Source organism: Astyanax mexicanus, chromosome 14 (genome assembly GCF_023375975.1).
Source record: "Astyanax mexicanus isolate ESR-SI-001 chromosome 14, AstMex3_surface, whole genome shotgun sequence".
Lineage (NCBI taxonomy): Eukaryota > Metazoa > Chordata > Actinopteri > Characiformes > Acestrorhamphidae > Astyanax > Astyanax mexicanus.
The window spans coordinates 4,028,017-4,042,628 of record NC_064421.1 but is presented as its reverse complement, the minus strand read 5'-3'; the positions used below and the strand labels follow the sequence as shown (position 1 = coordinate 4,042,628).

Sequence of the window (14,612 nt, the reverse complement as noted above, 5' to 3'; positions counted from 1 at the left end):
ATATGCTGAAAAAGGTATTTTGATCCACTGTTTAATTGAGTTTTCTTTTGGTTTGATCTATTAGAAAAATGCTGAAGCATGTTGACCATGTGAGGAGGGGGGGGGTTTATGGCCCTTTGTGAATCCCCACCAAAGTTTGAAATTGCTCCTAGACCAATCAAAACACAGACATTTGGGCCACAGGGCCAATCATAGCTCAGGGGCCAAACAGGCCACAGAGACTAATAGTAAACTGGGCAGACACAGTTTTAGTTCAGTTCAGTTGGAGGAGTTTGCAGTTCAGTTCAGTTTGGAGTTGAGGAGAGGAGAAGAAGATGTAGTTGAGATGGAAAAAGGATAGACTGTTAGTGTAGTCATCTTAAGTTAGTTTTCTTAGACTAGTGCATTTAATCTTCAAGTATATTAATATTAGCTATCCTAGGTTAAATAACTAGGCTATTTTATGATCTACGGAGTTCTCCTGCTTGCCAAGATAGTTAATATAGTTCAGTAAACCAACTAGACCAACCGACGGATCACCGAGAGAGTACGCCAGCCGATCCAGCTCCAGGGAAGGCCTTCCCTGTGCAGAGACTAGAAGCGGGTGTCGTCCAGGTGCGCCGCTGGCCCACACGAGCACCATCTTTACCCTGCGGATGGGTCCACACCGGACCTTCTAGGGGTGCAGGATGTCAGCCGAACAAGAGGTTTAAACAGCGGACCGAACCGATGGGGACCCCCCTTTGTAGACGTCTCAGAGTAAGGCAGTTTGGGTATTTCTCTCAGTAATTGGTGTTTTGGTTGGTCAAGTCTAGTTTGGTTATTGTTCTTAACTCTCTTCTTAGTATAGATTAATTTTTAGTTATTTGGCGAAAGGGATGATCTTTGTAGGCCGTAAAATATCTTACTTATCTACTTATTTTAGTGTTCTCATTTGATTAGTTTGACCTCATTACATTTAGATCCTTATTTAGAAATATTCACTTAATAGTTCTATTAATCTCTATTCCTTTCATGTCAGCATTATAACGTGTTTGTTCTTTTATTTCTCATTTATTATTCTACACTATGATTTGATATATAATGGCTACATTATGACTTTTTAATGAATTATTTACTCATATCTGTGTGATTTAATAAATACTTTTATTTTACAAAACCTGTCATTTCAGTGTGTTTTTCTGGATAACTTGGTTATGAAAATTTCTGTTACCTGTAGAAACCACACCCTGAGATGTCTTGTGTTATTAATTAATTTGATTAATTAATTAATTAATTAATCTAATTAAATTAATTTAATAACTGGCGCCCAATTAAAAAAATATTTCAACATCTCAATTAGCACCAGGTATTAAACCACTGAGCCGCTACATCCAATTATATATGGAATTGTTCAAATGACAACACAATCTACACAACCTTTGATTTATATATATTTGGTCACTGTCAAAAAAAAAAAACTCTCAAAAACCTTGTATAACCATCCTATGACAAAAGTCATGGGACAGGAACAAACATTGTGCCCATGACTTTTGCTTATCTGTTTCTGTATTAGCCATAGCTCTATAGTTTGTGCCCATCACATTCTTATATTCATAAATTAGTACCTGTTATATTAGCCATAGTTCACATTAATTCTCTGTACTGTTTTTGTTCTGTTATTTGTTTGTTGTTTGTTTGTACTGAGCGGGTCGACCCGAGTAGGATGGGTTCCTCGGACTGAGTCTTGGTTCCTTCCAAGGTTTCTTCCTCTTAAAGGGAGTTTTTCCTTGCCACTGTGTCACCATAAAATTGGTATCTCTGTGGTGCTGCTCATAAGAGGCGTGGACCTGTTTTTCCTGTAAAGCGGCTTTGTGACAACCTTTGTTGTAAAAAGCGCTATATAAATAAAATTGAATTGAATTGAATTGAATTAAAGGGAATGTGAGGCAAGTGACACACTGATTGGTTTATTTCCTGTTATGCCCATAATTAACCACGCCCACGATTAGTATGAGAATTAGTTTCGCGTTGAGCTGTGCAAGGTGTACTTTTTCTGTTGTTACGATACACTGTAAGACCGGATAAGTTGAATTTACTTAAAACAAATTGTGGAAACTGGTTGCCGTAAAAAAGTAATGGGTGATGAAAACTTGAGTTAGCATAATTTAGAACATTGAGTTATTACAACTAAAGGGGAAGCTGATTTAACTTTATCTTTGTTATACTGTAAGACCAGATAAGTTGAGTTTACTGTACTTTTATGAGGCAGCCGGTTTGCTCAAATTTTGAGTTAAAATGAAAACTTTGAATTGGCATAAATTAAAACATCAAGTTATTACAACTGATGGTGAGTGTTAGTCAGAAACTGTTGGACACACCCAGTATGCAAATAGATTGTGACAGAAGCCAATGGAAAAGAAGCTGTTAATGACAAAACAGACTAAACTCAGTTATTATTATAAGTTGGTTCAAATATCTCAAAGATCTCAGTTTGAATAGTACAGTATATGTGCCCACAAATTCAGTTCAACTAACTCTAAATAGCTGAGTATTGATTAGAAATATCCAATTTTATGTAAAACAGACTTAAATCATTTGAGTTCAAACAACAAGACACACTGACACACCCTAAATCAAGCTAGGTGGACCTAGGTGGTTGCTGTGGTGTCTGAGGTGTTGCACAGGCAGTTGCACAGGTGTTAACATGTGGTTGCTTTGATACCCCTTGTTAATGGTTTGGTGGAACGAGTATATTCTGTGTATTATAAATTGTGTAAAATTCTGTGTACAATCAGAAAGCTTAAATCACATAATTACACTGAATAAACTACAGTTGGAAAACGGTCGATAGCTCAGAAACTGTGGGATGAGTAATGCGGAGGACATCTGGCAACCATAATTATATCATTTTTTGTTACTTTCTTGTGCACATCATTATTTTTCCACGCTGAACTTTTGCACTTTACACCCACTTAACCATATGCTCCTCTCTACACTGCATAACAATCACCATTAATATCACTACTACTATATTTACTCACACCCAGAATTACTCATCAGACTGCAGTGCTATTCAGAAAGAAGATAAAGATCACCAGGAACAATAAATGATAGTCCATCCAATAGCATCCCACACGTCTCTATATATACACATTTAAACAGATCAAGCAAAACTTTATTAACTTATTTCTTATTTCTAAACTCTAAATGTCTAAACTTTCTAAATGTCCATGTTTTTATGTAATGCTTGATCTGTAGCACATCTTCTCATTCTACAATTGAGAAGTGAAAAGTGATCCAGACTATAAAGGAACACATAAGGAATCATTTAGTAACTTAAAAGTGCTGTTAACTTGTGGTTTTTGAGGCTGGTAACTCTGATGAACTTATCCTGTACAACAGAGGAAACTTTTGCTCTTCCTTTCCTGTGGCGGTCCTGATGAGAGCCAGTTTCATCATTTTAATTGTAATGTTTTTGATGGGCTTTTATGATGACTGCACTTGAGCATACTTCCTGAAACTTCTTGAAATTCTTCTTTTTTTAGATTGACAAGGGTTGGACAATGAAACTGAAACACCTGGTTTTAGAGCACAATAATTGATTGTGGTGACGGACAGTTCTGGTGGAAACAGGAGAGTTGAGGTGCACATTGAATTCTGCGTGATTTGATCAGCCGTGGTTTTATGTTTTTGGATACAATCCGGGTTAGCACCCGAACATCCCTTTCAGACAGCTTCCTCTTACAGCGTCCACAGTTAATCCTGTTGGATGTGGTTGGTCCTTCTTGGTGGTATGCTGACATTACTCTGGATACCGTGGCTCTTGATGCATCACAAAGACTCACCATACACTAATATACACACACTAAATGCTCCCTCCTCAGTATAGCTTAAAACAAACGCTTCCTCCTCGCTTTAAATCTACGATTACATGCTGTGTGATGCTTTGGGCATGTCACATGTTACACACGGCTTAAACTCAGTTCAGCACAGTTTAACACACACACACATGCAGGCAAGGAGCTTTAATCCTCAAAAGCATGATGGGTAATCTCAGCAGTTCCAGTGAAGCGGAAGTAACAAACGTAAAGAAGAGAAATGTGATTATTGTAAGTGTTTGTTTATCCTCCAGAGCTGCAGTATATAGCTCAGTCCAGCGTCCACATATAACCCAACGTTACTGAACATATCATACAGATATATTAACAATATAATAAACATTGTACATTTAACACAATTACAGCTTTTAACACTGTACATATATTTGTCTATATATTATATATTTTCACTGTCACACAAAGGTACCAAATTTTTCGCACTATAACATGCACTTAAAATCCTTTAATTTTCCCTAAAATCGTCAGAGCTCCTTATCATCTACCAGTCAGGTATTAAGGAGCAGTAAAGTCACTCTACTGAAGTACAGAGTTATACAGGAGTTTCAGTTTAGTTCTTCAGCACTGAGACTGTAGCAGTATTAGCATTAGCCACTAGCCATGCTAACCACTAGCTCTTTTGCCGTTCAAAGGTGAATATAATCTGACTGTAGCCTGCTCCTTAACCAGGCTAGCAGTGCTGGAGCAGCATTAGCATTACTTGCTAACCGCACTAAGCGCTAGCTCTTTTGCTGTTCAGAAGCAAGTATATTGTATAGTGTATACTGTAGTCTGAACATTTACCATGCTAAAACAAGCTATGTGGGATGAAAACAGTTTTCAGGAGAGAAATCTGTGTAGATTAACATCCAGCACTCGTTTAACTTTAAAATATATATATTTTTAAGAATTACTGTTTTGTTTAGTTTAGCTTTACAGTGGTGAGACCTGGTGAATTCAAAGGAAAACATGGCGACACCCCTGTTCCTTACTAGTGTCAAATAATGCACCTATTAATTTCAGTGCTTCTATAGGTGTAAAGTATGGGAGTCCCAATACTCATGTCAATATAGTGTAGATGCAAAGGGGGACCGACTCCACACTGATGACTATGAGCAGAGGTTGCCACCAGTGGCAGCTTGACGAATGCAGGTATCGACCAAACAACCCACTGGTTCTGACCACTAACTTTAAATTATTGAAATTTAGAGTAAGTAGTTAATGACCTCACCTCCGAAAGCTGGCCTCATAGTAAAGTCATGATCATCCACCTTCAGCAGATGATCAGTCTTCAGCTTCCTCGACTTCGTCACATCAGGAGGCTTCTTCGTCAGAGTCCTGCAACAACAGGACATTCAGAAATCAGAACCACAGCAGCTCAACAAAATACACTGTTAAAAATCTGCACAAAAAGGGGAGTCTTTTTTTTTATCATAATACAAAATGACAAAATAGTATTTGCCTGAAACTTTGCTGGTGAATTTTTTTTTCCAGTTTTTATCTGTACAATTTAGAGAAGTCCTGTTAGATTAAAAAGTGTAAATTAACATTCAAAATGTAGTGATAATCAGTGCTGGTTTGGAGAGACATGTCTGCCATCTGCTGGTGTTGATCCACTGTGTTTTATTATCAAGTCTAAAGTCAGTGCAGTTTTGTTTTCCCACAAAATCTTACAGCACTTCATATCTTACAGCTTCCCTCTGCTACTGACAACTTTTATGGAGACGCAGATTTCATTTTCCAGCAGGACTTGGCACACTGCCCACACTGCGACAAAAAGTACCAATTGGTCTTATTATATAATATTCTTATTTTCTGAGACACTGATTTTTGGGTTTATTCATTGGCTGTAAGACATAATCATCAACAATAAAAGAAATAAACGCTTAAAATAGATCACTCTGTGTTTAATACATCTATATAATATAATAAAATGTTTCACATTTTAACTTTTCAATAATATTCTACTTGAAAAAATGAAAAAATGACGAGTTTCTTTGATTTTACCAAATTATGAGGAAGATGGATGATCACAATCTATCAAACATTTTTGCTCCAGGAGTAAAGGCATAGTTATCCAAAAGCAGTGTGTAAGACTGGTGGAGGAGAACATGATGCCAAGATGCATAAAAACTGTGATTAAAAACCACCAGGGTTATTCCACCAAATATTGATTTCTAAACTCTTAAAACTTAAAACTATAAATATGAACTTGTTTTCTTTGTTTGCATTATGTGAGGACTGAAAGCTCTGAAAACATTTTTTTTTGTTATTTCAGCCATTTCTCATTTTCTGCAAATAAATGCTCTAAATGACAATATTTTGAATATGTGAATTTGGGAGGAATGTTGTCTGTAATTTATAGAATAAAACAACAATGTTCATTTTACTCCAATATAAACCTATAAATAGCAAAATCAGAGAAACTGATTCAGAAACTGAAGTGCTCTCTTCATTTGTATATATATATATATATATATATATGTATATATGGATGCTGAGGTTGTTCCCGGTCGTGTGTGAGGCTGGTGGTACTGCAGAGCTCTGTAAAGACCCCAAGCTGCAATTAGGGTTGGCAATTATCATGCTCATGCATTATGCATGTATGTGGATGCGTCATATCAGGAGTGCAGCGGCTCTGAGCAGAGCTTAGCACAGTTTACCACAGCTTATACACTACAGCACAGCACTACAGAGCACTGTCAGAACAGCAGGACAGGGTACGGTTCATCCCCGGAGTTACTGCAGAGTAAACACACCTCAAAAGTACACCAAGATCCGACAGGTCCATAGGTTTCTAAAGGTACACGATGTTCAATTTCCCACCAAAAGGAGCATAGCAACAGAGACATTATTGAATCAGCGTGTTAGTGGAGAAGCCTCCACTTAATATGGAGATCTGCGCAAGTGCAGGAGCCGGAATAAGTCGAGTAGATTAAAGCATACTAAGCATTATTATGCTATAGTGCACTAGTGTTCTTGTAGCCACTTTATTATTAATCAGTATATTTAAAGAGTACTAAAATAAAACAACTTTTTTGTACTTATTATACTTTAATTACAATATAAAAATAGTACAAAAGTCTTACTTAAATTGTGCTAAGTGTACTTAACTGTACTAAAATGGAACTATTTTAAATATACTTAAGTAACATTTAAACGTACTACTTCGTGTATGTAACCCCATATTTTAAATATGCTTACAGTAAAATTATAATACATTTAATTTAGTATTACAACTGTATCACTATTATACACCAGGTATATTAGGATTAGAAATGTACTGAGAATTGATGTTAAATATATGTGATCTATTTACATTAGAGTACAACTATGCTTTTTGTTTCTGTCTTTTGTAAGTAGCACACTTCTAGTAGGCAACACTTCGTTGGGTATAAAAATATATTTTAATATACTGTACTACAATTTTTAGCATGTTACACATTTACTTGTATTTACATTACATATTTATATACATTTCTTATATTTAAATGTGTTATTTAACACTGTATCCTATAATTTACTATAATTTATCCTATATTTTCCTAATTATAATTACAGAGCATTGAAATACATTTAACTGTTATATTAATGTAATACCTAAATATATATTTTTTAAAAATTGCCAATATAGTAATTTTATTTACTTTCTAAAAAGTTAAATGATACATTGTACTTTAAGTGAACTACTATAACAGTTGTAGCAGTTTTAACACACTTTGCTAAAAATGTACAAAGGTATATTTGGAAATAAGTATTTTAGAAGTATATTGAATTACATTAAACTAAAAGTGTACTCATAGTAGTCTATTTACTTAAAATATACTATATTTTACTTTTTAAAAAGTATGATCGAAGTTTACTTTCAGAAATTTGATGAAAAGCATAACATTAATGTACTTTTATTATATTTTAAGTAAGTACATAAATCTGTAAGTATATTTACAGCATACTTAGACATTTCTCAATATGTTTAAGTACAATTAAGTACATTTCTTTTTCACCAAGGTTATGGATCCAAATGCTACAAAATCGCAGGACGTTCAATGTCACTTAAGGCAATTAAATCAAACACGTCATGTTGCAAATGTTTTTCACACTTCTTGACACTAGAAGTAGATACACAGCACTGTCTCTGTGTCTGTGTGAGTGACAGGCTGCTGCTGCCTGAGAAGCAGGAGGGGGAGGGGGTGCAGGAGTAAATACGTGGTAACCGCACGCAAGGCCTCCATCCACATGGTTGGGCACGTGCTTGTAAACGTGAGCACGTGTGGAAAGCTGTGCACCTCAATCCAGCACAGTTTAGCAGTGCAGATATTTCCAGCTACAGCTGAATTCACGCTTTTAATCCCAGAAAAACAAACGCTCTTCTTATTTACCTTTTAAAAAGACGTTTAAATGCCTGATTAAAGGGTTGATTAATGTAGTTTGCAATGTAACATTTAGTATATTGGTCTCTCCCCATTAAAACAGATGGAGGGTTGGTTTTGTATGAGCGGTGGATATAACTGCTCGGTGGTGTTATAAGTGTTATAAGTAACAAGTGAACTAACTGCCTTGCCTATTAAGACTTTGTTCATACTAGGAATGCAATGAAATTAAAACCCCACAAACTGTAAAAAATATTTGGACCACTTAATAATTAATTTAATCACATGAATAATAATCAATAATGTATCATTTCTGCTTTACATTACTTCAGCATTTTACGATGATGTGACCAATAGAAATGCTTCAAAATGACTTGGAAGCCTGAAGGTACAGACCCTGCCAACAGTCTATTTTCACGCCTTTCACCTGCGTCGTTTAAATAGCAACAGAGCTTCTGAATATATCTACGCTGATGGGTGTGGTGGTCTGGAAATGAGGTGTGTTCAGGTAGATTTTAGGTGTATTGCTATCTTTGCAACAGAAAACAAACACATATACAGGTGCTCCACTGACTGAATACAACCTAGACAGACGCCGACAGTCAGATATATTTATATACAGCTCTGGAAAATTAAGAGAGAACTTAAAAATGATGAGTTTCTTTGATTTTACCAAATTGAAAACCTCTGGAATATAATCAAGAGGAAGATGGATGATCACAAGCCATCAAACCACCAAACTGAACTGCTTGATTGATTTTTTGCACCAGGAGTAAAGCAGCATAAAGTTATCCAAAAGCAGTGTGTAAGACTGGTGGAGGAGGAGAACATGATGCCAAGATGCATGAAAAAAAACTGTGATTAAAAACCACCAAGGTTATTCCACCAAATATTGATTTAACTTAAAACTTTATGAATATGAACTTGTATTTTTTGTTGCATTATTTGAGGTCTGAAAGCTCTGCATCTTTTTTTTGTATTTCAGCCATTTCTCATTTTATGCAAATAAATGCTCTAAATGAGAATATTTTTATTTGGAATTTGGGAGAAATGTTGTCTGTAGTTTATAGAATAAAACAACAATGCTTATTTTACTCAAACATAAACCTATAAATGAGAAACTGATTCAGAATCTCAGATCCTGATCTGGATGTTGTAGATCTACTGATCTGAGGAGATTATTCTGGGATGTTTCTCTTTAATTGAATGGGGTTTTCAGTTCCATTAGGCTGCAGCCACATGTTGTGTCGGCTCAGCAGTGAGTGACCGCTGCCTCCTGACAGATGTACAAAACGTGCCGGAGACACGTGGCGGAAGCACGGCGAGTACGGTGCATGTGTGTGTGGGCGAGTGTGTGTGTGGGCGAGTGTGTGTGTGTGTGTGTGTGTGTGCTGGTTGCAGTGTGGGATTGACGAGTGGAGAGCAGGGAGCTGCGTCAGTCGTCTGGGTCACGCCCGCTGTGCCCCGGCCTCTGCCCTCATTACAGGACACTGGTGAAAGTGAGCGGCCAATAAAGGTGTGCGGGGGCGGGGTGGCACTGAATGGGGGGGGGGGGGGGGGGGGGGGGGTTGTCACTGTAGGCACTGTGGGGTCAATTACAGATAGAGGTCTGAAAAGCATTTAACAGTATCCAATAGTGATGATGACCTGGAAAATCCACATTTAGATACATCACTGTTATCATCATCATCATCATCATCATCAATCATACAACACTAAATTATTTTAAACTTTTAATTTCTAACCACGTTTCTAACACAAAATAGCATGTACCTGTTTTAGTTTTTATTTTATTTATTTATTGCTTTTATTTATTTTATGTCCTGTTTTACCTTTTGTTTTTTTATTTTTTTTTATTTATTTATTTGTTTTACCTTTTAATTTCTTATTCTACCAATTACTTTTTTACAAACTTAATTTTTGTTTATTTTCAGCTATTTAAATTTTTAGTCTACTAATATTTTTTATTTCTGTTTTTTGTTCTAATTATTTTAATTATTATTTTAGCCTGTCCACTTTTTTCATTTTATTCTAAATTATTTTATTTCTTCTTAATTAAATCATAATTGTTTGTTTGTTTTTCTAATGCTTTTGCTGCTTGATAATTGATTTTATTTTTTTATTTAATAAAAATATTTGCAGTTCCTTTAAGTTGTAAATGCTCAGTTGCATTAAAAAAGAGGGTTACCCACAAAGTATTTCCTAGTGAAAATAAAGGCTAATTAATTGATTGATTAATTGACTGATTATCATTCCAATTAAATTAATTTCTATCTTTCACTGCCAAAGACATGAAGAATTCTCCTGTAACCTTTGAAATAGTCACAATTGTGGCATAGCACAATAGCACAATAGCAGCACCAAGACAGTAGGTACAGATCCCTCTCTCAGAAGAAGTCTGCTGGCTAATTCTGCTGTGTACTGTCTGAGGTTCTTGGTATCTTGGCATGCTCTCCACCAGTCTTACATACTGCTTTTGCATGACCTTGTTCCACTTCTGGCGCAAACATTCAAGTATTTCAGCTTTATTTTGATGGCTTGTGATCATCCATCTGCATTCAAATGCAAAATGTGAGTTTTTGCATAATATGTCCCATTTAAAGGCTAGTATAACTATGTTAATATACTTGTGACCTTGTGGTACTTAACTCTGACATAACCTTTATCTTTATCATAATCATGTGTCATCTTCATCATCATTACCACAAAATAATTCATCTTGTCCACCTCCAAAAACTACACTTTTCTTGTGACTCTATGACAACCATGACACAATCTTCATCATCATTATCTTCATCATCATCATCATCATCATTTTTATCTAAGCACCTGTTTCATCATCATGACCTTCATTATCATCACCCAAATAATTTTTTCTGCCATTTACAGCTCACTATAACTACTTGTGACCTCATGACAACATCATAATCACCATCATCACATCATCATCATTATCATAATTAATTTTATCAGTCATATCTTCATCATCATCCCCACAACCATCTTCCTCCTTCTCCACCTCCAAATCCAGCACACTTGTTGCACCTCCTTCATCATCATAATCACCCTCAATACCTCAGAATGTCCTTTATCATCACACCACCACCATCATCATCATCATCATATATTCTATCTTCTACAGCTAAAATACATTACATTCACCGAAATAACAATAAAACTACCACCACCATCATCTTCATCATCATCACTTTTATCACTGTCTTACATTATGTCACAGGTCATCTTCATCTTCATCTTTATCATCATCTTCCTCCTCTTTATCCACCTTCAGACCCATCACAGCACTGCCTCCTTCATCTTCCTCAGGATCATCATCCCAAACTGAGTCATTTAAACCTCCTACAGCTAAAACCCTTCATCTTCCTCATCATCATCGTCCTCATCATCACCAATCAGCTCACATTCACACAACAATCATAATGATGTTAGTTTTCTATAATTGTTTTTTTCTTATAGCAATCAACACAAACCTCATCATAATTATCATCTTATATCATTTCATCCCTGACATCTTCATCTTCAACATCATCATCATCATCATCATCATCATCATCTATTTAACACTATGAACAGCATTACGATTAAAGTATCACTGGCTACATGATCTTTATCTTCATCACTCCTCCTCCTCCGCCTCATCATCATCATCATCATCATAAATCAACAAATGCCATAATGGCCTTCATCCTCATGATTTGTGTGACCATCATCATCATCATCATCATCATTAAAGTGGTACACACTGATAAATTAAATACCTGAAACATGATCCTCATATTGACCATCTTCGTCATTATCATCATCTTCATCATTATCAACTAAATTACAGGTATGAACAACATGATCATCATCATCATCATCATTATCATTATCAATTCACTAGAAGTTTAAGCATCGTCTTCATCATTAAATTAACAAACATCAGTCAACTAAATACCAGCATGATCTTCATCCTCATGATATTTGTGACCATCATCATCATCATCATCATCAGTATCTACTACATTATCATTGTGAACAGTGTGATCCTTATCGTCACTATCATCATCATCATCATCCACTAAATTATAGGCACGAGCAGTGTGATCATTATCATCATCAAAGCATTGTGCATGATCTTCATCATATCTTATATTTATTAGTGTAGCAATCGCTTAACTAGTTTTACCACCTGTTCACCTCCTCCACCTAATCAACTTCTCCACCTGACTAATCGCCTCCTCCACCTGAGCGCCTCCTCCACCTGATCGCCTCCTCCACCTAATCAACTCATTTACCTGACTGATCGCCTCCTCCACAGCACCTCCACCCCTGATCACTTTCTCCACCTAATCTTCTCCTTCACCTGACTGATCGCCTCCTCCACCTGAGCGCCTCCTCCACCTGATCGCCTCCTCCACTGGTTCACCTCCTCCACCTGTTCACCTCCTCCACCTGACTGATCGCTTACTCCACCCCTGATCACTTTCTCCACCTAATCTGCTCCTTCACCTGACTGATCTCCTTCTCCACCTGATCTAGTCTATTTGATCACCTCCTCTACCTGACTGATCACCTCTTCTTGTACACTTTCTACACCTGATCACATCCTCCACCTGATTACCTCCTTCACCTGTTCACTTCCTCCACCTAATCTGCTCCTCCATTTAATCACCTTATCTACCTGATCATTTCCACCTGATCTCCTCAACACCTCCACAATCTAATCACCTTCACCTGATTTCCTTCACCTGACTGATCATCGCCTCCACCTGTTCACCTCCTCAACCTGGTCACCTTTTCCACCTGATTACTCCTCCAGATGCCCTCCTCCACCTGTTCACTTCTTCTACCTAATCTCCTTGAACTGATCACCTCCACCACCTGATCTCCTCCTCCACTTGATAATTTCTACCTGATCTCCTCCACCTGATCACATCCTCTACCTGACTGATCACCTTCTCCACCTGTTCACTTCTTTAACCGGATCACCTCCTCCACCTCCATTTCCACTTAATCATTTCCACCTGATCACCTTCATCTAATCACCTCCTGTGGTGATAATCAATAACTTTATCACACATGTATTAAATGTTATATCAGTGATGTTGCTGCTGATGGCTGAATCTGATTGGTCTCCGGTTCTTACCCGCCGTGTTTCTCCGGTTCTCCGCTCCACCGCTTCTCTCGCGCTTTCCCGAGTCTCAGTCCGTCCGCGGGCGCGAGCCGCATCGCCGTGGCCGTCAGCAGGAGCGCGAGCCCGAGACGGCGCATCGTCGCACGCGCGTAGCATCAAACCGAGCGGAGCGCGCGCGGACCCGCCATCCGCTGCATCGCCGCCTGCATCGCGCCTGGACCGTCACTGTCTGTCTGCCTGCTGCTATAGCGGCGCGCGGCGGCGCGGACCGGTTTAAATATCGCCGCTGGAGCACGAGACGCCCCCGCCGCGCGCTGATTGGTGCCGCGTCTTCGCGTCACGGGCGCGCGCACTCAGACTATATGACACATAATACCTTACAACTTATACAGGAGTGGTAGAAGTTTAAATACTAGTGTTTAAAATACTTCTGTAGAAGCTGAAGTATCAACTTAAGCTTTTTACTCTTTAAGCAAAAGTGTTTCAAAAAGTACTGGTTTCAGAACTACTTAAAGTATAAAAGTAAAAGTAATGTAAATAGAAAAAATTAAGCCATTAAGAACAAAAGCTTAGGCCACGCCCACAGAGTCCTATAGTGCACTAACTCCAAAACACATTTTTCTAAAAACTATAATATTAAAATATTAAAATGTTAATGTTGCTAATATAATTTGGGATTTTGCCCTAGGCTGTTCCCTGTTTCAGCTGCATTTATGCTGATTGTAAATGAATGTATTTTTAAACAGTAGAATGTAAATATATTAAAGAAGTAGAAGTAAAAAGTAATCTGAAAAATAAAGAATTACTCCACTAAAGTAATAGATAACATACATAAGGTGAATTTGTACTACATTACTTGACACATCTGGTCTGTAGAGCAGCAAGGCAAGGCAAAGTACAGTGTGTGTGTGTGTGTGTGTGTGTGTGTCAGATGTCCTTTTAGTAAAGTATTTGTGGTGGAAGTCATCCATTCAGTTCTTTCCCAAAGGAGATCAATCAAACGCTACTGTACACTTTCAATCACTCCTGCTCTCCTTCTAATGTCCAAACTAAACTTCACAAAAGTCAACCAGTAATATTTCACTTTTTCATCTGAGAGCGTTTTCACACCCACAAGTCCACATCAATGTCCAAACCTGGCTTGAGGTGTTGCTACACTGTATACTGTACACTTTATTTCGGTTCATTTAAGGACAATGAGGCAGGCTATCGTCACCCAATAAACAATAGAAGAAGAAAAGTACGTCTTGTGCCTAAACCAAACAAAAT

The 14,612-nt window shown here is 37.3% G+C and overlaps 1 protein-coding gene across 1 annotated transcript in view; it reads right to left on the bottom strand.

Annotated features, from left to right (window-relative positions):
- Positions 1 to 13,569, bottom strand: part of gabrr2a (gamma-aminobutyric acid type A receptor subunit rho2a) — a 66,905-nt gene extending 53,336 nt beyond the window's left edge. The window contains exons 1-2 of the mRNA XM_022673288.2: positions 13,356 to 13,569; positions 5,068 to 5,174 (exon numbers count right to left, since the gene is read on the bottom strand). Coding sequence (XP_022529009.2) covers positions 5,068 to 5,174; positions 13,356 to 13,480 — 232 coding nt within the window. The 5' untranslated portion in view covers positions 13,481 to 13,569. The remainder of the gene's footprint in view (positions 1 to 5,067; positions 5,175 to 13,355) is intronic.
- Positions 13,570 to 14,612: the final 1,043 nt, after the last annotated feature.